The 27,889-nt window shown below is 42.4% G+C and overlaps 1 protein-coding gene across 1 annotated transcript in view; it reads left to right on the forward strand.

The window, feature by feature from the left end:
• The window catches only part of LOC100597632 (EF-hand domain-containing family member C2), a 189,040-nt gene that overhangs the window by 138,753 nt on the left and 22,398 nt on the right, over window positions 1–27,889 (forward strand). The window contains exon 15 of the mRNA XM_030827088.1: window positions 12,461–12,571. Within this exon, the coding sequence (XP_030682948.1) occupies window positions 12,461–12,571 (111 nt within the window). The remainder of the gene's footprint in view (window positions 1–12,460; window positions 12,572–27,889) is intronic.

Below are 27,889 nucleotides of genomic sequence, written 5' to 3' on the forward strand. Positions count from 1 at the left end.
TGTTACCAGTGAGTCTATAATCTCGTGAAAATATTTAGCATGAAAGGGTTGAGCACAATGTTGAACAGTTTATACAGTAGAATACAGGAGCAAAAAGTATAATATCTACTGACCCATGTAAGTGTGCTCAAATGTTATTAATAATGTTGAATAATGCCCTGAAACACTGCTGGGTCCGAGTTTGTCACAGGTAGGGCTCTCCAGGAAGCAGATGGAGTCTAATGTGCAGGGTGTTTATTTGGGAGTGTCCTTGGGATCAACTCCCATGGAAAGTAGGGGAAAAAAAGAAGAGTGGGCAGAGGGAGAAGTCGAATTGCAATGGAAGCCCAAAGATAGCCTTGGCCAACCCATAGGGAGCTCTGGAGTCAGCATGTCTTTTCAGCATTATCCTGAGTTGGGCCAGAATGGCCTGGCCTTTGTCCCAGTGGTTTGGTTCAAGAAGAGATACGACTTTGGGCAGCGTGGCTCTTTGCAGCCAAGACATGTTTGTAGCTCAGGAAATCTAGGAAGGGGACTCCCAGCAGCTGGGCCACCAAATACCTCCTCAAGGGGATTCTGGATAGTACATCACAGCTTGTCAACCAACAACTTTTGAAGCCCCTGTTGACTGTTCTTGGTATCAACTGAGAGCCTGGCAGTGTGACAGCCTCCTCCCCAGCTGGTTCCCTGGTTATTTCCTGATCTTCTATTCATGGTAGGGAACTGAGAGGAGAGTGGTTATGCCATAAGAGGCCATGGTGGAGTCAGACCAGATGTGTACGTCCCGGGTGTGGAACTGGGCAGAGAAAACCTCCCAGTTAAGACTTTGGGGATTGCCAGCGTTTGGGCAGTCTTCCATAGCCAGCCGGTCCCATGTAGGGCTTCAGAGTAAGATCCATGAGGTTGTGAAGGCACCCCAGCCCTGAGTGTGAAGTGATGAGACCAGAGGTCTTTTGAGAAGAAGGAATGGCAGGCTGAGCTCCTGTGTGGAAGCAAAGGTTAGATGGAGGCCCCAGGGTTGGGAAGCTGCACACTTCCTCCAGTATATGAGCTGGACAGGCTGGCTCGGGTTAAAGTTTCAGAGGTGTTATGAAGAGCTCTGTAGAAGTTACAAAGGCAGGCCACCACCTGGAACCTGGATATTTTTACTCCTGGGCTGCATATTGTCATCAGCAGGATCTCATTTCTGGACTGGGAATCTTATTGAGAGATAAAAAAAAACTTATTGGCTGATGAAAGCTGAGTAGGCTTCAGTACCAGATTCGACTCTAATTCTGTCTGCATCAGCGTGAATGGATAGGATGGATGTTATGGGTGGAAATTTGGGACACCTTCCCCGTCTAGTGTGACTGACCATCATGGGGTGAGAAGGGAGAGGCCAGAAACCAGGAACAAGACCACAGGCTTCAGCCAACCACAGGCTGAGTAGGGGTGTGGTCTGGTCCATAAGACTTGAGATTGGAAGGGAGTTGTAGCAGGGCATCTCTTCAAAACAGTGAGTATAGTGATGGGAAGTCTTGAAGTTAGCACCATTTGGCAATCAGAGGGAGCCACTCAGCAGGCTCAGACCAAGCTTTCACCCTGCCAAGGGGACAGAGCTGGCTAAGTCCCTATACCCATGAGGTTACAGCTGGAAATACACGGCATACTCAGAGGGATCCTGGAGATGGATTTGTTAAAGGGACTGTTGACAGGGTGGGTAGCGTTAAGGGAACCAAGTGGTGGCGGGGCAGGGAAGGGGGGTGGAGCACTCAGGGACTGGCAATAACAGGAGAAGCAGGGAGGGACTGGGGGACTGGTGTTATTGGAGCCCAGCGGAGGAGCTGGAAGTATATAGCAGCAGGTAGAGTAGTGTAGCTACTATAGCCACTCCCAAACCATGGCCTGGCAGGGAGGGAACAGGGTGAAGGGAAGTGAAATCCCTACCCTGACCTCTTGCTTCTCCTGTTTTCTGATCTCCTGATGCTGCTTCACATTGGCTGAACCCGCCCAGAAGCCAGAGAGCAAGGAAGCTTGAGGGAGTGATGCAATCCACAGAGTCAGTCTCCCAGGGCAGAAAGCAGAGTGAAAAGGGCAAAGAATGGATCTTGAGGGGCAAACAGAGACTGACCCAGCACAATCTGTTAGCAGAATAAAGGCTTGAGCTCAGAACAAGCCCCACAGCCAGTATAAAAGCCAGGTCTACACTAACTGCTTCTGGGGCTTGGTCTGCTGGATTTGAGGACCGGTTTCCTGGACTCAGAGGTGGCTCCCCTACATGTGCTAGTTAGGTGGCCTCAGCTAGTAAGAATAGGGGTCAACAAAAAACAAGGAGAATTTAAAGAGTACTATAGTGTAGCTAGTCTAGCTTTGATTAGTCCTACTGCCCTTTGGTGACAGGTTTTTCCTACAAGGTTGGATGTAAGCTGTTATCCATCATGACTGTTGGCTATGGCCTGTAGCCAATGGCCTGTAGCCTGGATTCTCATTGGACTCCCTTGGTTATCCCTCTGCCTGGCCCCTCAGCAGCCCATGGTGAGCCATGGGGCTGTAATTTAACTCTCACTCCATTATGTGACTATCTATGGTCTCAGCATGTTGCCCTGGTACTGTCATGGCCTGGAGACCCCACTTCCATTCTATTGTGTTTGCTCACAGATGGTAGCTGTAAAACTGGCAGAATAAGTCCCACTGTTTAGAGCCTGTCTTGGTTAATCTCAGAAATCACGTTTTAAAAAATAACACTAAATCGGTTCTCAAATAAACTTTATAACTTACACTGTGTGACTAGCGTCTTATCTTTTGACATTTCTGAGAAAAATTGGATGTGGCTTCATTTTACGAACATCGTAACTGCAGAAGCATTAGCAGTCAGCTCTAAAGCAGTCTCTTTCACAATAGGATGATATAAGGACTTGGCATCAGGAAGTAGGGGGCAGTTGGGTACACCTTGTGAAACATCTTTGGACACCCGCCTTGTTGAGACTCTCCTTTTGGTATTTAGAGCATGGAATAACCTGTGACATTTTGTTGTCCCAACAATCTTGCAAGAATAAGTATTATCCCCAATTTATAGATAGGAAGCTGAGGCTCAGAGATATTCCTAATGGTAAGGATTATATAGTCAGGGGCTGCTGCCAATTTTTTAAATAAGTAAAGTTATTTCTAAAATTTGTGGTTGAATGTAACAGTCGAAATAAAAGGTTGTTAACCATTCCTCTTAGACTTAAAAAATAACTGGCAAACACATACTGGTGACCTAACACAGAACAATAACCTAGTAGGAAATGATACTCCTGGAATCCACTTTCATCTACAGCATCCGTTTATATCCACTTGAATTGTGCACGTAAGCCTATCATTGAAGCTCAAAAATCCACATCTCCCTGAAAACTTTACTTGCCCTGCATTGCACTTCCAAGGAAAGGTTTTGTTTAGAAACTACACCTGTCTTTTAGCTACAACTCACACATAGATGACAACTCTGTTGAAGCTTCGTCTAGGGAAAGGGGAGACAATCATGAAATACTGGCATTGCTGTAAAGTCAGAAATATATAGAAATATAAGCTAATCTTCTGGCTTTGTATATGAGCTTTTCCTTATGTTATCAGAACGCTCTTGATTATCTCAAGAAATATTCACAAAATCCTCTTCCCCAAATTTATTTCAGTTTGATTTGCTTAAAATTTAATTGCTTTTCCTTCCTTTACTTCCTTCCCTTCCTTCCTTCGTTCCTTCCTTTTTCCCTCTGTGGCCCAGGCTGCATGTAATCTACTCGGCTCGCTGCTGCCCCGCACCGCGGACTGCCTGGGACTGCCAGCGCTCGCCAGCCTGCTTTTCCTCCTTTGGCTGCGGGCGCAGTTTCGCCATATTGGCCACGCTGCTCTCCGGCTCCTGACCCCGAGTGCTCTGCCCGCCTCGGCCTCCCGAAGTGCTGGGACTGCGGGCGGAGTCTCACTCACTCGGTGCTCCGTGTGGCCCCGGGCTGGAGTGCGGTGGCGTGGTCTTGGCTCGCAGCAGCCTCCGCCTCCCAGCCGCCTGCCTTGGCCTACCAGGGTGCTGGGATTGCAGCCCCTGCCCAGCCGCCGCCCCATCTGGGAGGTGAGGAGCGCCTCTGCCCGGCCACCCATGGAGCGCCTCTGCCCGGCCACCCATCGTCTGGGAGGTGAGGAGCGCCTCTGCCGGGCCACCCATCGTCTGGGAAGTGAGGAGCGCCTCTGCCTGGCCGCCCTGTCTGGGAAGAAGTGAGGAGCGCCTCTGCCCGGCCACCCCGTCTGGGAGGTGAGGAGCGACTCTGTCTGGCCGCCCCGTCTGGGAAGAAGTGGGGAGCGCCTCTGCCCGGCCGCCCCATCTGGGAAGTGAGGACCGCCTCTGCCCGGCCGCCCCATCCGGGAAGAAGTGAGGAGCGCCTCTGCCCGGCCGCCCCATCTGGGAAGAAGTGAGGAGCGCCTCTGCCCGGCCGCCCCGTCTGGGAAGAAGTGAGGAGCGCCTCTGCCCGGCCGCCTCGTCTGGGAAGTGAGGAGCGCCTCTGCCCGGCCACCCATCATCTGTGAAGTGAGGAGCGCCTCTGCCCGGCCACCCATCGTCTGGGAAGTGGGGAGCGCCTCTGCCCGGCCACCCATCGTCTGGGAAGTGAGGAGCGCCTCTGCCCGGCCACCCCGTCTGGGAAGTGAGGAGCGCCTCTGCCCGGCCACCCATCATCTGTGAAGTGAGGAGCGCCTCTGCCCGGCCACCCATCGTCTGGGAAGTGGGGAGCGCCTCTGCCCGGCCACCCATCGTCTGGGAAGTGAGGAGCGCCTCTGCCCGGCCACCCATCATCTGTGAAGTGAGGAGCGCCTCTGCCCGGCCACCCATCGTCTGGGAAGTGGGGAGCGCCTCTGCCCGGCCACCCATCGTCTGGGAAGTGAGGAGCGCCTCTGCCCGGCCGCCCCATCTGGGAAGTGAGGAGCGCCTCTGCCCGGCCGCCCCGTCCGGGAAGAAGTGAGGAGCGCCTCTGCCCGGCCGCCCCGTCCGGGAAGAAGTGAGGAGCGCCTCTGCCCGGCCGCCCCGTCCGGGAAGAAGTGAGGGGCGCCTCTGCCCGGCCGCCCTGTCCGGGAAGAAGTGAGGAGCGCCTCTGCCCAGCCACCCCATCTGGGATGTGGGGAGCGCCTCTGCCCGACCACCCCGTCTGGGAGGTATACCACAGAGGCCAGAAGCAATCTGGGAGCTGGACGTGGTGGCTCACGCCTGTGGTCCTGGCACTCTGGGGGGCCGAGGTGGGTTGATCACTTCGGGCTAGGAGTTCGAGACCAGTCTGGCCAACATGGCGAAACATATGAAAAATAAAACAGACAAACCAACCAACCCAGTGACAACAAAACAGGTCTATCCTGGAGTCATACTCTAATTTTTTCTATTTTCCTCCCTTTCTGATCCTTTATCCCACTTTCTTTTTCTTCCTCTTCCTTCTCCTTCTTCGTCAAATACAGGATTGAGTTATTATCACTGATCCATATAAAGTCCCTCTCTCATTTATTTTGATTCCCACTCCCCATTTCTATTCCCCGTCTTCCCATGTGCAACCTTCCTAATATGTTTGATATGCATCTTTTTGTTTGTATGTATTTTTAGAAAATGTTTATTGTTTTTGTGTGCAAAAAAAATTAATAAAAAAAATCAAAAAAAAATTAATTGCTTTTATGATTTTGTCAAACTAATTAGATTATTTCTAAAGCCATGTTAACTTTATTCAAAGGGAGAAAATCTGAGAAAACCACAATTTTAATACTGTACACACCACTGGCCTTTTCCATAAATGTATAGATATTTCTCATAGAAACATCCTTTTCCTAGAGAGTAGAGGGGAGTAACATGGTGAAATCACTAACATGACTCTATCTGCCTTGCATTTGGGAGGAATAAAAATAAACTTGCTTCAGTGAAGCATGGAATTTAATTGGCTCCCGATCTTTTCCCCTCATGCATCTGGTGGCCAGTATTACAGTAGAAAATTTTAAACTAGAAGGAGACATAATCCAATTAAATTTCCTTTTAAAAATGTCAAAGCAAATAAATCTAGGGCCCATTAGCTCACACACAGCTTTGCTATTCTCACTGGGCTTTTTACTGGGTTTTTACTTTTTACTGCTATTCTCACTGCTATTTACTGGGTTTTCACCCACTGCCATCTTTGCTTCCCATTTCAAGGGTGTGCGATTTTACAGATCGGCAGCTACATTTTTTCACCACTGACGAACGAGTAGTTTATTGCCAACTCGTTTGACATCTCAAGTGCCTCGAGTGACGGCCAGCTTGGAAGATGTCATAGGGCCTTCTTGGAGACAATGATTCCCATTTTAGAATCATGATTTTTGTATCATTGAATTTCACTCTGCATTTCATAGTTCTTCCTTCTTCCAGAAAACACTATGTGGCATGTATTGTTTATGCCCCAGATTGCATCAAGTTTTCTTCTGAGATTTGGGTGCTGTCTTTTGAGTTATCTGGAAGTGATTTGGAGACTCTGGATCCATCCAGTTTGCCAGGAAGTTGCTTTCTTTCAAGCTGCGCTGTGGCTTTCTTAGACATATTCTTAATTTTGATAAATGCAAAATTGCTTAGAATCTACATCTGACTTCCTCTAGAAGCAGACTTGGAGACAAAGATTTAAGTGTAAATCATTTTGGGAGGAGGAGTGAAAACACTAGTAAGGGAGTGGGAGAGTGAGAAAGGAAAGGGAAGGAGCTACTAAAGGCATATTAGCAAGCCAGTTACAAATGTAGATGATGTAGACGATTGAGGGTTTTGTTTCGTTTTGTTTGGGGACAGGGTCTCACTCTGTCACCCAGGGTGGAGTGTAGTGGAGCAATCATGGCTCACTGCAGCCTTGAACCCCTGGGCTCAAGCAATCCTCCTACCTCAGCCTCCCAAGCAGCTGGAACTATAGGCCCACACCACCACACCCTGCTATTTTTTTTTCTTTTGTAGAGGCAGGGTCTCACTATGTTGACCAGGCTGGTTCAGAAGTCTTGGCTTTAAGTGATCTCCCACCTCAGCCACCCCAAATGGTGGAATTGCAGATGTCAGTCCCCACACCTGACCTAATGATTAGAGCTTAATGCAACTGGGAAACACTGACACTTCAGAGTCATCTCACCCAAAGTGCAAGGGAGCTGTGGTATTCATCCGTCAACTCCCATCAGTCACTGTTTGAGGGCTGCTCTTGAAGTGGAGGAAAGGAAATAATTCCCTGGCACTTGTGGCTTGCCACAGGGACAGCCAAATCAAGCCTCAGAGGCCAAAGAGAAGCCCAAGGGCAAAGGAACGCAGGTGCTGGCAGTTGAAAGTCAGGTTGGTGTGCTCCAGAGTGGATGGAAAGGATGAGGGGATAGGAAAGGGTGCTGACAGAGCCCGCTACACGTAGACAGTTAAGATCCCAAATTCCAAACCTGCACTGCCAGAGGAATCTGTTTTACAGAGACACAAGTAAGCTTGTTCTCACCTGGAATGGGTGGGATCAACTTCTGTGGATGACTCCTCTTGTTGTAAAAGTTCCACGCAGTTATTCCAACTTAAAATTGATATGCACTGCTGGGAAAGCCATATGATACGAGTTTTCTTTGCATTGCATAGCGTAGGATTAATAAGAAGTCAATGAAGACAGTATTTTAACTCACTGCCCAGATTTTCATAAAGATTGTATAATATTTGGAACATTTGCAGATTTATTAGAAAGTACAATTAGGCAGTGGTAATATGTGAATTTCTTATGTTGCCAAAAATGTCTCCATTTTACCAAGGGGCTGGCCATGAGATTCCTTAAGTAGATCCAATTATAGACAAAATTATGAAGAAAGTGCCTTTTCCTCTACTTTATTGATGCCCCTCACCCCATCCCCTGAGCCTTGGAAACCTCCCGTTTCCTAACCTTCCGTTGGTCCCAAATTTGATTCCATTAGTCCATTTTAAGCCAACAGGTGTGATAATCTCCCTGAAATTGGGGGTTGGAAATAGATGGACCGACAGCACTGCTAATGTGCTTGTGGCATTTATGAATTATTTGGACAGAAAGTCACTCCCACCCGGAACCTAAGGAAGAGTGACAAAAGGAAAAGTAATCAAGGGAAGTGGTATTGATTCGAAAGAAAGAGCACAATGGGGCTGGCGTAATCAGGAGAGCTTTGTGAGAGCCATGGGTTTTAAAGTGGTCAGGATTTAAAGAAATGGACTACTGTTACCGTTTCATCTTAAATTATCCATAATTCCAAATCTGATGAATATTTACTTGAGTTTCATTGTGCCCAAGTTGCTAACAAATTTGATCTCATCTCCAAATTCCTGAGTTGTCATGATTGCATTGTAAGTTCTATTATTTTCTCTTTGTTGTCAGCATTTAAATCACAATTCCTTGCTCAAAAAATACAAAAAACCACTTTTGCTAACTCATAAGCTATGAGGCAGAATCTTCTAGTCCTGACCTGTTTCATAAGTGGATCCAGTCCCCGAATAATTTCATCATATTTATAGGAGTTACATAATGCATTATTTCTGTGTTGAAAACTTTTATTTAAAAGACCTATTAGAGGATGGTGATTTTTGAAGGCATATATTTGTGCTATTTCTCTATAATGAGATTAAATTTACAAATATCACTTAAGAGCAAATATTGCTGTAAGTTTTGTAATGAAATTTTTGAGGACATGTTAAATAGTGGAGTTGAATGACTATTGATCTTAGCCTTCATTGATTAAAATATATTTTGTGTGTGTGTGTGTGTGTAATGGTTTACTACTTTTTGATGTAAGTAGTAAGTAGTAAAGTAGGAACTTTGTTTTACCAAGTTCCATGTGGTATGAGTTGCACAAAACACCCCTTAGGAGTGGGTTTAGCCATCAGCCATCTGAATGGTCATTTCCCTCTTCATACTGCCAGTTGGTGGTTTGGGCTCAACTTCTGAGAGGCAGCATCCTTGAGAGAGAAGAGTAGTGTCACTTCAAGAACTGCCTTGTTTTCTACTTAACTTTTCTTGTTGGAAGTGTGAGGACCAAATGTAGCTATGTAGGATGAAAGCCAGCTGCTTCTGAATAGATCCTTCTCGGCTCTGGAGGATAGCCCGGCAGATGAGCATAGTTCTGCAGCTCCACTGCCCAGGTTATTATAATCCAGGCTTCTCCACTGACTGGAGGTTTGACTCGAGACAATCTATTTAATCCTTCTGTGTCTCAGTTTCTTTTTCTGTAAATAGATTATCATCATAATATGTATCTCTTAAGTGGTTTCTGTGATGATTAAATAACCTAATACATGTAAAAACACTTAAAAGTGTATCAGCCATGTAGTAAGTATCCAATAAATTTATTGTTATTCCTAATTACTACTAGGTAATTACAAGATTCCTACCTATAACCCTGCACAAATCTGCAACTAGTTTACCATCATCACAAATCATCTCTTAAATTAAGGTTTTACACCTGAATTAGAGATGCTGGTACTTAGTTCTCTTCTGATTCTATGACTGTTATCAATTGTCAGTTTTACATATCACTCATATTCTAGTGACTTCTATATCTTTGCACAGTTCTGGATTCTAGCTCTGTGCTATATAGAGCCATATTTACAGATGTTTACCAGAATCTTCACCTTGATGTCCCATGGGCACCTGAAAGAAAAAATGCCCACAGTTGAACTTAGAATTTCCCTCTGAGCCTTGTTTTCCTACTAAAAAATGTTTTTAAACTTTTCCTGCTTTCCTTATGATATTACATTGGGTTGAATATTGTCCCCTCCAAAACTCACGTCTACCCTAAACCTCAGAATGTGACCTTATTTGGAAATAATCTTTGCAGATATAATTAATTAAAATGAAATTATGCTGGATTAGAGTGGACCCTAAATGCAGTGATTGGTGACTTTATAAGAAAGCTGCGTGAAGACATATTGGTATACACAGAGAACACCATGTGAAGTTGGAGGCAGACTTTGGAGTGATGTGCTTACAAGCCAAGGAATGACTGCCAGCCACCACCAGAAGCCAGTAGAGAGGCATGGAATAAATTCTCACTTAGAGCCTCCAGAAAGATCCAACGCTTCCAACACCTTGGTTTTGGACTTCTGGCCTTCTGAACTGTGAAAGAATAAGTTGCTGTTGCTTTAAGCCACTTACTTTGTGGTACTTTGTTATGGCAGCCCCAGGAAACTAATAACAGACACTGTCAACTATTACTAAATTTACAATTCTTAGAACCATCCTTACATGTATTAGTTTCCTAGTGATGCCCTCACGAAGTAACACAGACTGAGTTGCTTAAAACAACAGAAATTTATTCTTCCACAGTTCTGGAGGCTAGCAGTCCAAAATCTAGGTGTCAGCAGGGCAGTGCTTTCTCTGATACCTGTGTGGGAATCCTTCCCTGCCTCTTCCTAGACTCTGATGGTTTGCTGGCAATCTTTGGTGTTCCTTGGTTTGCAGCTGCAAAACTCTAATCTCTGCCTCTATGGTCACCTGGTGTTCCCCCTGTGTGTCTCTGTCTTTTTATAGGGAGGCAAGTCATATTGGATTAGGGGCCCACCCTACTCCAGTATGATCTCATTTTGCTCATCTTAATTTTCCTAATTACGTCTGCAAAAACCCTATTTCCAAACAAGGTCACATTCTGAGGTACTAGGGATTAGGACTTCACATACCTCTTTTGCATGAGAACACAACTCAAGCCATAGCATTACACCTTTCTTTTGTCACCATTTCAAGTTGATTCCCTTCTAGCTATTTCATGTTCTCCTGCAGCAGTGTCTCTCAGAGGTAGCTCCTGTCCTCCATGCCCGCTTCAGCTGCAGCAAGTTAGCTAATCAGTTTCTAATCAGATTTCTGTCATTTCCCTGGCCAAGACCTACCAGTGACTTCCCCTAACCACAGCCTCAAGTATAACCTAGCACAGAAGTCCAGAAATTTGGCCCCAGATTCTCCTTCTAACCATCTCCCTTGCTACTTTGCACCATGTGCCACAAACCACACTGGGCTACTCACCCTTTATTGAAAATAGATTTTAGATCTCCAGGCCTTTGCTTATGCTGGTTCCTATGCCTGTAACACCCTTCACAACTCTAAACCCTCTTTTGAACTGTTTTTCATCCTATAAAGTGCAACTGAAACACCACTTATTCAGCTTGCTTCCAAAATTCCATCACATCAAATTATGGAGCCTTTACCTATGTTTCTGTGACACCTTGTGATTCTAGATACTAATGTAACACTAGTAAAGATGTAGAACCTCTTATGTACAACAGTTAACTTTGACAGTCATATTTTAACCTTGACAGTAGAAATACAAGCAACCATATGTATGGACTTTGCCTCCTGTTGATATTAACCACTGAAGCATATGCAAAAAGTTTGTGTGTATGTATATACATGTATTTACATATTATATAAAATGTGCATCTGTGTGTGTATATGTATACACACACACACACACACACACACAAAGTGGCTTATCTGCATGATCATACCGTGATGATCCAGTGTTCTTTTCATTGTTTACTGAAGAAACAGTAACCAAGCAGCCAGTATAGCTACCAGTTTTTATTTTAAAAATTCGGTTCTTTAGGCAGCAGTTCACGTCTGTAATTCCAGCACTTTGGGAGGCTGAGGTGAACGGGTAACTTGAAGCCAGGAGTTTGGGACCAGACCACTCCGGCCTATATGGCAAAACCCATCTCTCCTAAAAATACAAAAATTAGCCGGGCGTGGTGGCATGTGCCTGTAATCCCAGCTACTCGGGAGGCTGAAGTATGATAATCACTCGAACCCGGGAGTTGGAGGTTGCAGTGAGCAAAGATTGCGCCAGTGTACTCCAGCCTGGGCAACAAAGTGAGACCCTGTCTTTAAAAAAAATAGTAAAATAAAAAGAAAAATTGGATTCCTAAGAAAGTATAGGGGGATCTATCACTATATTCATCCTGCATAACAACTCCTTAAATTTCAGTGGTTCACAGGAAGACACATTTCTTTTTCTTGTCTATGGGCACGTAGGTCAGTGAAGCATGGCTGGATTCAGCTAAGCTTGGGTCTTAGTCCGCAAGTCCATCCTGGTCTGATCCACCTTGGTCATTCTAAGAACAGCAGCATTCTGGGCCATGTTCTTTTCATGGTGATGGCAGAGGCACAGAAGGCCAAGCCAAATGATGCCAGCACGCTAAAGCCTCTGGCCATGATATGTCTGCTAACAGTACATAGGTCAAAGCCAGTCATGTGGACAAACCCATATCAAAGGAACAGGAAAATCTACCCTTCTTACTCCACAGGAGGTTCTACAGAGTCATATGACAAAGAATGTGGGCACATAATTCTTATACAGGCAGGGAATGAAGAATCAAGAACAAGTATCCAGTCGACCACAAAGTCCTTATGAACCTAAAGTAGATGGTAGAAATTTTCACTTTGCAAATAAACTGTTTGGTGTGGAATTTTCAAAACTGTACTTTGAAATGTAGTTCTAATCATATCCATTTTTGTTTTTTTTCTAGAGATGTGAAGATGTTTGGCTTGGTATGCCATCACCTATTCCTGCGAAATACATTGACTACTGGACCTTTTTGAAGGATGTGTTTGGCTTAGAAAAAACCATGCCAGTGTTGGTCAGTTCTCTATGATTTACTTCTCTCGTTTTGCCACATTTACTTTAGTAGATATAATTTCATTGAAAACAAAAAGCTGATAGGCAACTTCAGCAAAGTCTCAGGATACAAAACCAATGTGCAAAAATCACAAGCAATCTTATACACCAATAACAGAGAAACAGCCAAATCATGAGTGAACTCCCATTCACAATTGCTTCAAAGAGAATAAAATACCTAGGAATCCAACTTACAAGGGATGTGAAGTACCTCTTCAAGAAGAACTACAAACCACTGCTCAATGAAATAACAGAGGATACAAACAAATGGAAGAACATTCCATGCTCATGGGTAGGAAGAATCACTATCGTGAAAATGGCCATACTGCCCAAGGTAATTTATAGATTCAGTGCCATCCCCATCAAGCTAGCAATGACTTTCTTCACAGAATTGGAAAAAACTAAAGTTCATATGGAACCAAAAAAGAGCCCACATCGCCAAGTCAATCCTAAGCCAAAAGAACAAAGCTGGAAGCATCACACCACCTGACTTCAAACTATACTACAAGGCTACAGTAACCAAAACAGCATGGTACTGGTACCAAAACAGAGATACAGACCAGTGGAACAGAACAGAGCCCTCAGAAATAATGCCGCCTACCTACAACTATCTGATGTTTGACAAACTTGAGAAAAACAAGCAATGGGGAAAGGATTCCCTGTTTAATAAATGGTGCTGGAAAAACTGGCTAGCCATACTTAGCTGAAACTGGATCCCTTCCTTACACCTTATACAAAACTTAATTCAAGATGGATTAAAGACTTAAATGTTAGACGTAAAACCATAAAAACCCTAGAAGAAAACCTAGGCAGTACCATTCAGGACATACGCATGGGCAAGGACTTCATGTCTAAAACACCAAAAGAAATGGCAACAAAAGCCAAAATAGACAAATGGGATCTAATTAAACTAAAGAGCTTCTGCACAGCAAAAGAAACTACCGTCAGAGTGAACAGGCAACCTACAAAATGGGAGAAAATTTTTGCAACCATCTGACAAAGGGCTAATATCCAGAATCTACAATGAACTCAAACAAATATACAAGAAAAAAAAAAATCAAAAAGTGGGCGAAGGACATGAACAGACATTTCTCAAAAGAAGACATTTATGCAGCCAAAAGACACATGAAAAAATGCTCATCATCACTGGCCATCAGAGAAATGCAAATCAAAACCACAATGAGATACCATCTCACACCATTTAGAATGGTGATCATTAAAAAGTCAAGAAACAGGTGCTGGAGAGGATGTGGAGAAATAGGAAAACTTTTACACTGTTGGTGGGACTGTAAACTAGCTAAACCATTGTGGAAGTCAGTGCAGCGATTTCTCAGGGATCTATAACTAGAAATACCATTTGACCCAGCCATCCCATTACTGGGTATATACCCAAAGGATTATAAATCATGCTGCTATAAAGACACAGGCACACATATGTTTATAGGGGCACTATTCACAATAGCAAAGACTTGGAACCAACCTAAGTGTCCAACAACGATAGACTGGATTAAGAAAATGTGACACATATACACCATGGAATACTATGCAGCCATAAAAAAGGATGAGTTCATGTCCTTTGTAGGGACATGGATGAAGCTGGAAACCATCATTCTCAGCAAACTATCGCAAGGACAAAAAACTGAACACTACATGTTCTCATAGGTGGGAACTGAAGAATGAGAACACATGGACACAGTAAGGGAAACATCACACACGGGGGACTGTTGTGGGGTGGGGGGAGGGAGTGTGTTGCAGGAAGTCAGGGACCCCAAACGGAGGGACCGGCTGAAGCCATGGCAGAAGAACGTGGATTGTGAAGATTTTATGGACATTTATTAGTTCCCCAAATTAATACTTTTGTAATTTCTTACGCCTGTCTTTACTGCAATCTCTAAACATAAATTGTAAAGATTTCATGGACACTTACCACTTCCCCAGTCCACACCCTTGTGATTTCCTATGCCTGTCTTTGCTTTAATCTCTTAATCCTGTCAGCCGAGAAGGATGTATATCGTCTCAGGACCCTGTAATAATTGCGTTAACTACACAAATTGTACAGCATGTGTTTGAGCAATATGAAATGTGGGCACCCTGAAAAAAGAACAGGATAACAGCAATTGTTCAGGGAATAAGAGAGATAACCTTAAACTCTGACCACCAGTGAGCCGGGCAGAACAGAGCCATATTTCTCTTCTTTCAAAAGCAAATGGGAGAAATATTGCTGAATTCTTTCTCTCAGCATGGAATGTCCCTGAGAAAGAGAATGTGCACCTAGGGGTAGGTCTCTGAACTGGCCCCCCCGGGGCGTACCTGTCTCTTATGGTCGAGATTACAGAGGTGAAATAAACTCCAGTCTCCCATAGTGCTCCCAGACTTATTAGAGGAAACTCCTGCCTAATAAATCTTGGTCAGACCGGTTGATCTCAAAACCCTGTCTCCTGATAAGATGTTATCAATGACAATGGTGCCCGAAACTTCATTAGCAATTTTAATTTTGCCTCAGAGCTGTGGTCCTGTGATCTAGCCCTGCCTCCACTTGCCGTGTGATATTCTATTACCCTGTTAAGTACTGGATGTCTGTCACCCACACCTATTCGCACACTCCCTCCCCTCTTGAAACTCCCTAATAAAAACTTGCTGGTTTCTGTGACTTTTGGGGCATCACGGATCCTACCAATGTGTGATGTCTCCCCCGGATGCCCAGCTTTAAAATTTCTCTCTTTTGTACTCTGTCCCTTTATTTCTCAAGCCAGCCGATGCTTAGGAAAATAGAAAAGAGCCTATGTGGTTATCGGGGCAAGTCCCCCGATATCTAGCGCCCATGTGGTCTTTCTTTTTTCCTAAGTGCATGAGGGAACCTGATAACCACGTAGGTTCTTTTCTATTTTCCTAAGCTTTGGCTGGCTTGAGAAATAAAGGGACAGAGTACAAAAGAGAGAAATTTTAAAGCTGGGCGTCCAGGGGAGAGACATCACACGTTGGTAGGATCCGTGATGCCCCACAAGCCACAAAAACCAGCAAGTTTTTATTAGGGAGTTTCAAGGGGGAAGGAGTGTGCAAATAGGTGTGGGTGACAGACATCCAGTACTTAACAGGGTAATAGAATATCACAAGGCAGTACTTAACAGGGTAATAGAATATCACAAGGAGGCGGGGCGAGATCACAGGACCACAGCTCTGAGGCAAAATTAAAATTGCTAATGAAGTTTCGGGCACCATTGTCACTGACAACATCTTATCAGGAGACAGGGTTTTGAGATCAACCGGTCTGACCAAAATTTATTAGGTGGGAGTTTCCTCTAATAAGTCTGGGAGCGCTATGGGAGACTGGAGTTTATTTCACCTCTGTAATCTCGACCATAAGAGACAGGTACACCCCGGGGGGGCCAGTTCAGAGACCTACCCCTAGGTGCGCATTCTCTTTCTCAGGGACGTTCCATGCTGAGAAAAAGAATTCAGCAATATTTCTCCCATTTGCTTTTGAAAGAAGAGAAATATGGCTCTGTTCTGCCTGGCTCACTGGCGGTCAGAGTTTAAGGTTATCTCTCTTATTCCCTGAACAATTGCTGTTATCCTGTTCTTTTTTCAGGGTGCCCACATTTCATATTGCTCAAACACACATGCTGTACAATTTGTGTAGTTAACGCAATTATTACAGGGTCCTGAGACGATATACATCCTTCTCGGCTGACAGGATTAAGAGATTAAAGCAAAGACAGGCATAGGAAATCACAAGGGTGTGGATTGGGGAAGTGATAAGTGTCCATGAAATCTTTACAATTTAGAGTTACAGTAAAGACAGGCGTAAGAAATTACAAAAGTATTAATTTGGGGAACTAATGTCCATAAAATCTTCACAATCCATGTTCTTCTGCCATGGCTTCAGCTAGTCCCTCCGTTTGGGGTCCCTGACTTCCCGCAACATCTCTCCCTTTCTTTTTATATACATGTGCCATGGCGACGAAGGCTTGTTCGTTCTCTCGATTTTGACGCAGGATTCTTTGACTGGTCCGGCACACTAAAAGCAAGCCGATTAAACAGAGAAACAGAATTCCAAAATTTACTATGGTGCAGCCCCCAATAGACTTAATCCAAGTCGTGGGGTTTAATCCATAAAGATTTTCTGCCACCTGATCTAACGCCTCAGCTCCAGGCACGATGGATAAGTGAGCTTGAGAGGCTTCAAAAATTTGTTTCTTTAATTTAGTTATGTCCAATGATAAATTATCTTCCCTACCTAGAAGGTGTCCTTTGACCATTTCCCATGAATGATCAGTCTTGTTATAGGAATACGGGGTGATGCAGAAATCCGAAGTATTCCAGTTGCACTGCATTTGCATGCCATGCTCAAGACTCACTACCTGATCTCCAAGTCAGATAACAGACTGTCTTAAATCATTATTTTGATTTGCCAATTTCTGATCAATTCCTTGTTGACAATTCCACATTTGGGTGGAATTGGCTTGCTGATCATTAACAAAATGAGCCGTTTGAATAGATTGGTGTAATGCCATTCCAGCAGTGGTGGCCATTGCAGTGACTGTAATTAGGCCCATGATAACAGCAATTAAAGTGAAAACAAATCTCTTAGATGTTTTTAGAATTTGCTGTAGAACTTCATTAATTAAATGTATTGAGGGGGAGGATTCCCAAGGTCTAGGTAAAGTTACCGGAATCTAGATTCCTTCTCGAGCTCAAACCAATGTTACACTTTTCCTGGAGTCAAAATGGGAGTTAATAAAAGTGTATAGATTACAATTGATGCATTGGACAGTTTGATTATTCATCCAAATTTTGGTATTTCCTACTAATAGCATGTAAGGAGGCTTAGCACAACTCTGTATGGGAACAGGTTGGAGGTAAGTAAAGCAGAATGTCTGGGTCTACGTTGATACTGAGAGGGTGGGACTGTAGTGGGGACAACAGAATAGTTTTCCCTTCCCATACTCGCAGTCCAGACATGGCAATAGGCCAATTTCCAAAGTTCTGGGTGTTCTGGGCTCAGAATAGGGAGTATCATACGAGACCTGGGGGCGGGTAATGCCTTTATCTTCCCATTTTAAGGTAAAGAATGAGCTGATCCTTGTATGCAAAGTAGAATGATCATTCTCTTTCTCCTGATAAGAAATAAGTAGCATCCAGGCATTCCCTTCCACCAGAAGAGCAATTGTTTTTTAAATAGCCCTTTGGTGCCCAGTCTATTATTAAATCATATGAGTCATTGTTTAATATTACTGCATGTGAGTTAACACAATCTTCCCAAATTAAAGTTTTAGATGGGCCCTCAAAATTTTTAGGGCATGGTTTTCCTGCAGATTTATACTGAAAGTATGGGATATCTTCCATTACTCCTTTCATTTGTTTTAAAGGAGAAAGGGAGAGGCCAGAGACCAAATGTCCCGTTTTATCTGTAGCTGATGTTTCCGGAAGATAAGCAGCTCAGACTTGAGTTTCTAGATGGATGCAACCAGGTGCATGTCCGAGGCACAGAGGGGGGTATTTATAACACATGGTGACATTAAATGCAGTGCCTTCTCCTGGTTGAGCGGGGCAACGGTCATCTGTGGCTCCAGGCATCCACACACTTTCATTAGTGTAGATTTCTGCAGGAGCATCTATCCAGGTGAGAGGTCAAATAAGTGGAGGAAAAGGCACATAAGCCCAATAAGAATAATTATGTGTAGCAGGTAAGTCAGTGTGAGAGGAAACTAGTGAGACAGAAAGTATAAGGAGGAGAATAATTAAATAAAATCTAGTGTAAGCAAGATTGAGTGCTGAAGGAGGAAGAGAAGAACAGAGGGATGTTATTTTCAGGCTAATAGAAATGGTGAGATTTTTAGGCTTGTGAGGAGAAAAAGGTAATCAGAAGAAGTGTGATTAGTTAGATGGGTCTCCATTGCCATCAGGGAGGATTAATATACACCCATTGTGATTTGGTGTGCCTGTTTCTGAGGAGTCAGCGCAGATCTCACCACGTCTGAAGGCTGTCTCTGACACAGATGTCTCTTTACTGTGGTTTTGATTGTCAGTATTCACCCGAAGTTTGAGTCTTTTGGTGGGTACCCAGACGGGGGATTGATGATCTCCTGGTGAAACACAAGCATATCCTCTTCCCCACGTTATAATTGTGCCAGGTCCCCAGGTATTGGTTTGGGAGTTTTTCCATAATACTGGCTTGCCTTCGTTTAAAGAGAATTTTTTGCCTGTATAATGGCATTCGGCTGCAGTTAGAGTATTATCTTTAGGAACATTTAAAAAAATTAAACAATGCCAAATGTAATTGGGAGTATGGAATAGTTAAATCATGTTTTGGTTTTTCAGACTGTTTGGACAATTGGGTTTTTAAAGTGCAATTGGTCCGTTCTGCCACAGCCTGTCACTGAGGATTGTAAGGGATTCCAGTAATATGGGAAATTACCCACTGTTGCATAAATGAATCAAAAGCCTTACTAACATATCCAGGGGCATTGTCTGTCTGTATTTGATACAGAAGCCCATAAGTGCAAAGCAAGAATACAGATGTTTTTTTAACATGGGCCGTGACTTCCCCTGTTTGGCAAGTAGCCCAGATAAAAGCTGAGAAGGTATCTACTGAGACATGCACATATGACAGTCTGCCAAAGGAGCTAACATGAGTCACATCCATTTGCCATAAAGCATTAGGAGTCAGGCCTCTACGATTAACACCAGGTTCCTGATTTGGAAGTATGAAGACCTGGCACTGAGGGCAGCTGTGAACAATAAACTTAGCCTGTTTCCAGGTAAGAGCAAATTTATCCTTTAAGCCAGCGGCATTGACATGAGTGAGATTATGGAACTCCTGAGCTTCTTGGGTTGTAAAAGAGACCAAACACTTGACTTTATGGTTACCGGCAGACATGGGTCTTAGTAAAGTGGTATGAGACCTAGTATGTGTAATGTAGAAAGGGTGTCCACGTTGGCGAACCGCCTGTTGTAACCTTGAAAATAAAGCCAATTCAGAATTATCAATATGTTTGATAGTAGCAGTTTCTATATTTTGTTGGCATGTACAACACAAGCCGAATCTGAGACAATATTTAAAGGTTTGGGAAAATCCTGTAAGGCAGTAGTCATAGCAGTTAAATGCCTTTTGAGCAGAAGTACAAGAGGTAGAAATAAGTTTGTAGGACCTATATAGCCAGCATTGCCATTACTGGAGCCATCAGTGAACACTGTAACGGCCTCGGATGGGTTGATTTTTGGTTCGAGGAACCACCCAAGACGTCATTTTTATAAAATCAAACAATTTGTTTTTTGGATAATGATTGTCAATAACACCAATAAAATCAGCCAAGTGAATTTGCCACAGTACAGAATGTTGAATGGCAGCTTGAACTTTGAGCCAATTTAAAGGAACTACAATTACATTTGGATCAAATCCAGAAATTTGAAGTATTCTGCACCGAGGCTGTCCAATTAATATGGCTATTTGGTCTAGATAAACAGACAAAGTTTTGACACAGAATGAGGAAGAAAACACCACTCCCGTAAATCATGTTGAACTATTAGTCCAGTAGGGGAGTGTAATGAAGCAATAACTAGAAGCTGAAGAGGCTGAAATGGCTGTACTCTAGATAACTGGGCAGTCTGGATTCTTTCCTCTACAAATTCCAGTTCTAGTAAAGCCTCAGAGGTCAAAGTCCTAGGGCTGCGGAGATCAGAATCTCCCCGCAGCGCAGAGAACAAGTTAGCGCATAGGTTGGAATGCCTAAAGTGGGTCTTAAATAATTAATGTTACCCAAAAGTTTTTGGAAGTCATTTAAAGTTTTTGAAGAATCTCTCCTAATTTGAACTTTTTGAGGTTGAATACATTGTTTATCGACCACCGTTCCTAAATACTGAACAGGAGTGGTCTGTTGAATTTTATCCTGAGCGATGTGTAATCCAGCCTCTGTAACACAGTGGCTCAAAATTTGCCAGCAGTCAATTAATTATCAGTGGGGACAGAAATCAAAATATCAATATAATGAAGAATATAGGCCTCAGGAAATTGGGCTCAAACTGGTGAAAGCACTTGTCCAACATAAAGCTGGCAGATTGCAGGGCTATTTAGCATTCCCTGAGGAAGTACTTTCCATTGATAATGAGCTGCAGGCTCCTGATTATTTATAGATGGTAAAGTAAAAGCAAATTTTTCATAATCCGATTTATGTAAAGCAATATGAAAAAAAATCTTTAAGATCAATAACTATGAGAGGCCAATCTTTAGGTATTAAGGTAGGGGCAGGCATGCTGAGTTGGACGGCCCCCTTAGGTTTAACTACAGCTTTAATGGCCCTTAAATCGGTTACCATCTGCCGTTTGCCTGATTTCTTTTTTAGTAGGAACACAGGAGAATTCCAACGGGAAAGAGAAGGTTCTACATTTTCAAGTTGTAACTGCTCGGAAACCAATTGACTTAAAGTCTCCAGTTTTTCTTTAGAAAGTGGCCACTGCTGAATCCCAGGGCCACGTGTCTTATCTCCTTTGTTTAAAATGATATTAGGTAGTAAAAGCAATTGAGCTTGTTTAATAGTAGTAAAAGAAACAGGAGCTTGGCCTGGGGCGCGTAATTTATCCCAAGCTCTCATACACACCTATGTTACTTGTTCTGTGGCAAGAATATCAAAGTTTAATTGGGCATAAGTATTAGAGAAACTATGGGAGCCTGTAAGCTGAGCCTGAGTAACTAGAATGTCATTGCTCTGATTTAGCTGAGCCTGTAAACGGGCCTCCTCCAACCACCAGACTGAGATGGAGTTAGAACAGCTTTTTGCCAAAAGGTCACAGTCTAAAGGAAGCAAAATGACCTTAGTACAAAAAGTTTGCAATACCATTTTAACATAAGGAAAAGTAGGACTATACTGAGTACAAGAATTCTTAAATTGTTTTTAAAAAAGGTAAGATTGAGCGGCGCATATCGACGCAGACCAGTTGAGGAACCGAAACGACAGGGGAGTGAGGGGCTGTAGTGGATGGGGGAGGGCCTGGAGAATGATAGATAAATTATAGTTTGGTGCTGGAGCCATTAGCTGACGCTGGAGGTTTGAAGAGAGAAGAATTAGCATATCTATGGTACCTGGCTGTGTGAGTCGCAGCCGCCAGAGTTTCAAGTACCTGCTTTTTGTGAAAAGAAGATAAGTAGGGGGTAACTTTAAGCTAAAGTTACCAGAGTTAGACATTGAATTTTCAGCATCCTTAGGTGGAGGATCAGTAGCTGAAGGGAGAGTCTGGTCAGGTAATGAAGGCCGTGTGGGAGAGGAAGGTTGAGGAAAAGGTGGAGGATCGTCAGATTCAGAAAATTGTAACTGTAGGGGGTCATGGGATTGGTATGTCATCAGAACAGCACCTACCAAGGCCCAGTCACCCCAAACAGTTACGGGAACATAATTTCCTGTGGAGACCTGTTCCCTGAATGCTTTACAAACACAATCCCACAATTTTATATACATGGTTCCTTTTTCAGGAAACAAAGGACAGTATTTTTGTACTGCCCTGAATAGACCCATAGTTAACCCAGACCTTACACAGACTACTCACCACTCAGGGAGTTGAACACACTTATCTGTGGACCAAGCCGATTGACGTTTCACCGCACCTACCAAAGGGAATCAGGTTCCCTCATGCACTTAGGAAAAAAGAAAGACCACGTGGGTGCCAGATATTGGGGGACCTGCCCCAATAATCACGTAGGTTCTTTTCTATTTTCCTAAGTGTCAGCTGGCTTGAGAAATAAAGGGACAGAGTATAAAAGAGAGAAATTTTAAAGCTGGGCATCCGGGGGAGACATCACACATTGGTAGGATCCGTGATGCCCCACAAGCCACAAAAACCAGCAAGTTATTAAGGAGTTTCAAAAGCGGAGGGAGTGTGCAAATAGGTGTGGGTGACAGACATCCAGTACTTCACAGGGTAATAGAATATTACAAGGCAAGTGGAGGCAGGGCTAGATCACAGGACCACAGCTCTGAGGCAAAATTAAAATTGCTAATGAAGTTTCAGGCACCATTGTCATTGATAATATCTTACGAGGAGACAGGGTTTTGAGATCAACCGGTCTGACCAAAATTTATTAGGCGGGAGTCTCCTCTTCCTAATAAGCCTGGGAGTGCTATGGGAGACTGGAGTTTATTTCACCTCTGCAATCGCGACCCTAAAAGACAGGTATGCCCCAGGGGGGCTAGTTCAGAGACCTACCCCTAGGTGCGCATTCTCTTTCTCAGGGACGTTCCATGCTGAGAAAAAGAACTCAGCAATATTTCTCCCATTTGCTTTTGAAAGAAGAGAAATATGGCTCTGTTCTGCCTGGCTCACTGGTGGTCAGAGTTTAAGGTTATCTCTCTTATTCCCTGAACAACTGCTGTTATCCTGTTCTTTTTTCAGGGTGCCCACATTTCATATTGCTCAGACACACATGCTGTACAATTTGTGTAGTTAACGCAATTATTACAGGGTCCTGAGACGGTATACATCCTTCTCGGCTGACAGGATTAAGAGATTAAAGCAAAGACAGGCATAGGAAATCACAAGGGTATGGATTGGGGAAGTGATAAGTGTCCATGAAATCTTTACAATTTATGTTTAGAGATCGCAGTAAAGACAGGCGCAAGAAATTACAAAAGTATTTGGGGAACTAGTAAATGTCCATAAAATCTTCACAATCCATGTTCTTCTGCCATGGCTTCAGCCGGTCCCTCTGTTTGGAGTCCCTGACTTACCGCAACAGTGGGGGAATAGCATTAGGAGATATACCTAATGCTAAATGACGAGTTAATGGGTGCGGCATACCAGCATGGCACATGTATACATATGTAACCAACCTGCACGTCGTGCACATGTACCCTAAAACTCAAAGTATAATAATAATAAAATTTTAAAAAGTTTAGCATATAGGAGAATGTTGTGTGAGAATACAGTTTTACTTCTTCGTTTCTAAGATTGATGTGTTTTATTTCTCTTTCTTGATTGAACTAGCAAGAACCTCCATTAAAATGTGGAATGTAAGTGGTTACAGTAGACATCTTGCCTTGTTCTTGACCTTAGGCTAAAATTATTCAGTTGTTCATTAAGTATGATGTTTACCATAGGTTTTTCCTAACTATTCTTTATCAGTCTGAGGAAATCCCCTTGTATAACCAGTTTGTTGTGAGTTTCTTTCTTTGTTCCTTCTCCCACTGTTTGTGCATTATTTTTATGTATGTTTGTACATTATAAGCCCAACAATATAGTTTTATAATAATTGTTAAATAAGTAAACAAATGGAAAATCTAAAAACAACAACAAAACAAAAAAGAAACAAGGTTTATATTAAATGGAAATCCATAAACCACAATTAATCCTATTTTGTCATGTTAGTTTTACAGAACATCATGTTATATTGCTGACGTACTGTTCCTATTTAAAATGCCATCTTAAAACATGTTGAATATTTTTATTATATGTACGATTTATACCGAAAAATCTTCTGATAATTTTTCATCCAACATAGTTTGATTCATTACCATATGAATAGAAAATGACTTTTGAAGGTTATATATGACAATACAAAATCAAATTATATCACAGCAATAAGTTGTGATTCTATTAAACATTTTTGAAAGCTTTTGACACGTTTATTACTTACATAATTAAGTTCTGTAGCAACCCACCTCATCAAAATAGTCTTAAACCTCTCTAGAGCAAATACGTTTATCTTTTGAACTTAGTAAAGCTATGGGAAGAAAAAGAACCTCCCTCCAACGCCTGCACGTGCACACACACTGGAAACATATGCAGTATTTATATTTGTAATGCCCTTTTTTCTATCTAAAGTCAGCTTGTTAGCTTAGGAATATATGCATGTGTATATAATTATAGTTTGACCAAAACTTTATTATGTCTAAAATATTTACAAATGTGAAAGCTGAAGATTTTGAGATTTTTTTTTTTTGGTTTGTTTTACACACACATCCCACGCACCCCACCCTAGAGGTTTAAATACTCAGAAACTGCAACATTTTTCCCCTACATTTTTCTAGTTCTATTTTTATTTTTCTTCAGCAGAACTCTTGTCATGTAGTGTACATTTGATTAAAACCCATAGCCATGTACCTCTGGGAATTCAGTGTAAGAATTCTATCCCAGTCTTTCCCATTGTTCAGTGTTGGGTGCTATGTATCATAAATCCCTTTGCCTGGTGTTCTGGGAGACAATGGAGGCCTCTCAAGAAGGAGCTGCACCATTTACCTTTCAGGGACTACTCTGAGAAAAAGAAGAGCTGATGACATCTCAAGGGATCCTTTGGACTCTATCACTCCACATTTGCAGCAGTGTCTTCTGGCTTCTTGGCACTCATGTACCAATTTACTCTCCACAACAATGGCCCTTTCATTTTTAAAAAATTGAAGTTAATCAATAAATGATTTCTATATATAAGCCTAGGATAATTCCACATGTGCTATTGTTAGAATAGACGCTCCCCCCGACCCTTTCAGGACTTAACGCTAAACTAGTATACTCAATTTATATACTAAAACTACCATAAATCCTAAATTTGACTACTTGATTTTTGTCCCAGGTTTTTTTTAAGGCAACTGACAGTGCCAAGCCACTTTGTCACTTTAAGATTTTTCATTCCCCAGACAGCAGGCTTTCAGAAGGATGACACTTTCCTAGAACTTTTCAAGCTGACACATTCATCACTTACCTATTCAACTCTTCAGTCAGTTGTCTTTCCTTCAAGAGTTTAAATATGTAGATAATTTAGCCCTTGTAGAGGCTCATAATGTAGTTCATTTGAGAAGTGGGGGGAGGAAAAGGAAGGAAGCAAACCAATGACAATGCTCCTGAGTTTGTGGGGTGACAACTGCTTATTCTATCGCATAGATGTGTGTTACTGCCCTGGTTGTTTCTGGTTCAAGCCCACAATTAGCAATGAAATGGCCATTATAGGATTCATGCTGATAAACATGATACATTGCAGCCATACAGACACTTTAAATAATTATTCTTTTTATAACTAAGCCATATACTGAACAAGGTTTATAATTTAGAGATCGTATCCCCATTAGTAAAGTTTATGACCCAATAAACAGCTCCCACTAGTTAATAAATGCCAAAGCCATAAAAACAAAGACTATTAATGTAATAGAATTTCTGTACCTCCCTCTTTTGCTGGTGGTCTCAAGACACTGAAGGGAAATGCTATCTTAGGAAAAATATTTATTCTCGTTATGTAAATATCAGTGAATTGTCTTACAATCCATCTGGAAGTCTCCCAGCCCCCCTTGGTCCCAGGTGGTCCCGAAATGCTGATGCATTCTGCTTAGGTTTCAAGCAGTAGATAACTCTGGATTTCAGCACAAATAAATCCTGAGACTAAAATTTTGGGGAGAGGAGGACTGGAATTTCTGCCTCTCCTCTTCCCTCTGCAAAAGAGAAATCCCAACTATTGTCATTGTTCCAGGGTAATAATTTGAAAGAAGTTTCACAACCTTTCCATATACTTACATTTTCAGCTGCTAACATGATCTCATTTTGATGAAAAAGCAAGTGCCGCCTTTGGATGTCTGGGTGAGTTGAAGGTTAATATAGGCAAACCTTTTTGTCCTAAGAACTAATTGTTATTTAGTATTCTTGGAACTGTGGGAATGATTGATAAAGCCATTTGAAAACCCAAGTCAAATCATGTCTTTTCATACAAAACTGATTAAAAGCTGTTGAAGTTCACATTAAGTGGTTTGCTGAGGCACTGTTGTGAGGTATGATGTCGCCAGCAGAGGATTAATTCGCAGTACTTATTTGCCTTTTATTACCTTTTTTACCTAACTACTTGAAAAGTAATGTGGGTAAGTCTATTGGTTTACTTTAGCTTAAGTTTACTAAAATGGTTAAAATTTTAGACAACAGAGGGGAGATTTGTAACTTTCAAGCATTATAATAGTTTAAACATTTTGCCTACTTTATTTCCTCTATTGCCTTTGATTCAATTACTGACGAATATACTATTCTTGTTATTTTTTTTAAAAACACTAGAGTATTTGAAGTTTGATTATTTGGGGTCATAGAGCTTCCAGACTTTATGGACCCCTCAGTCATGAGTTTAGAATATTTAAATTGCTCTTCCTTCTTTCAAATAGGGAATTATTGATCAGTAAAATGAAATCTCAAATTAATACAAAACACAAAACTCTTGCCTTTCCAACTTGAATTTATCTTGAGTTGGGGTTGCTTCCTAGCCTTTTCTACTTGTTTCTTCTTTCTCCTTTCCCTTCCACCACACATTATGATTCTGCTATAAGTTTAGTAGTTGGAGTCATAATGAAATAGTAGGGCCTTCCACAAAATATTTATGATATTGAATAATGCAGAATCCATTATAATAAAGTGTCATGCTCTCAATTACATGTACATTCATTTCAGTTATGAGTATACATCTCTGAATTTTGAATACCCTTAAAAAATGGTCTGTAAATGACCTTTCAGACAAACAGCTTCCCAGTGATGGTAGAAACATATACACGAGTGATGTGTCTCGGCTCTAACGTTTGTTTGGTCAAAGTCTGAATTGCTTCAAGTTGAAGGCGGGTTAAGACATTTTCAAAAATGAGTGTTTTCAAGTTGACTGAGCGTCTTCAGAGACACCGTGCTTTTCAATTCCCAAGAGAATGTAATGTGTAAAAATGGAAAGCCCACTGAGGCAAGATCAATGAGGCTATTTAGAAAATAGTAAACCTGGAGCTATAATGGAGCAAACATTCATTATTACAAAGGGTAGGGCTGACTGTGCAATTAGTTTAAGAGAATTTTGTAACTCACCTCCTCCGCTTATTCCACCAGGTTATACATATTGGTTTTAAATATACATTTTCTTTCAAGGTCAGTTAGGTTCCCTAAAACTAAGAGTTCTGAGACATCTTTGTCAACAGAATGTCTAGAATATGCATCTTCTTTGTAATTTGTTCCTGGTCCCCAGTAAAATTCCTTGCAAGGGGACTTTCAAGCCCATTATGTGTCTGGTGTGTGGTACACACAGGAGCCCAGGGGTCAGCACTGCTGCTCAGAAGCAGCTTGGTAAAAGCTAAAAAAATGTGGCCAATGAAAAACTCCACAGCGGCTTTGCAAGCAGAGAATTAATGACTCTCTGGAATCAGTAGGAGCCTTTACTTCTAAATACTCATTAGTTAAAGCAGTGAGGCCTGATGTTATGTAAGTTAGAGAGGGAAAGAGGGGACTGACCCTCCCCATTGTCTATTTTGAACAGAAATATGCACATTTAACTCAAAGTGCTGAATGATTCAAA

Source organism: Nomascus leucogenys, chromosome 14 (genome assembly GCF_006542625.1).
Source record: "Nomascus leucogenys isolate Asia chromosome 14, Asia_NLE_v1, whole genome shotgun sequence".
Lineage (NCBI taxonomy): Eukaryota > Metazoa > Chordata > Mammalia > Primates > Hylobatidae > Nomascus > Nomascus leucogenys.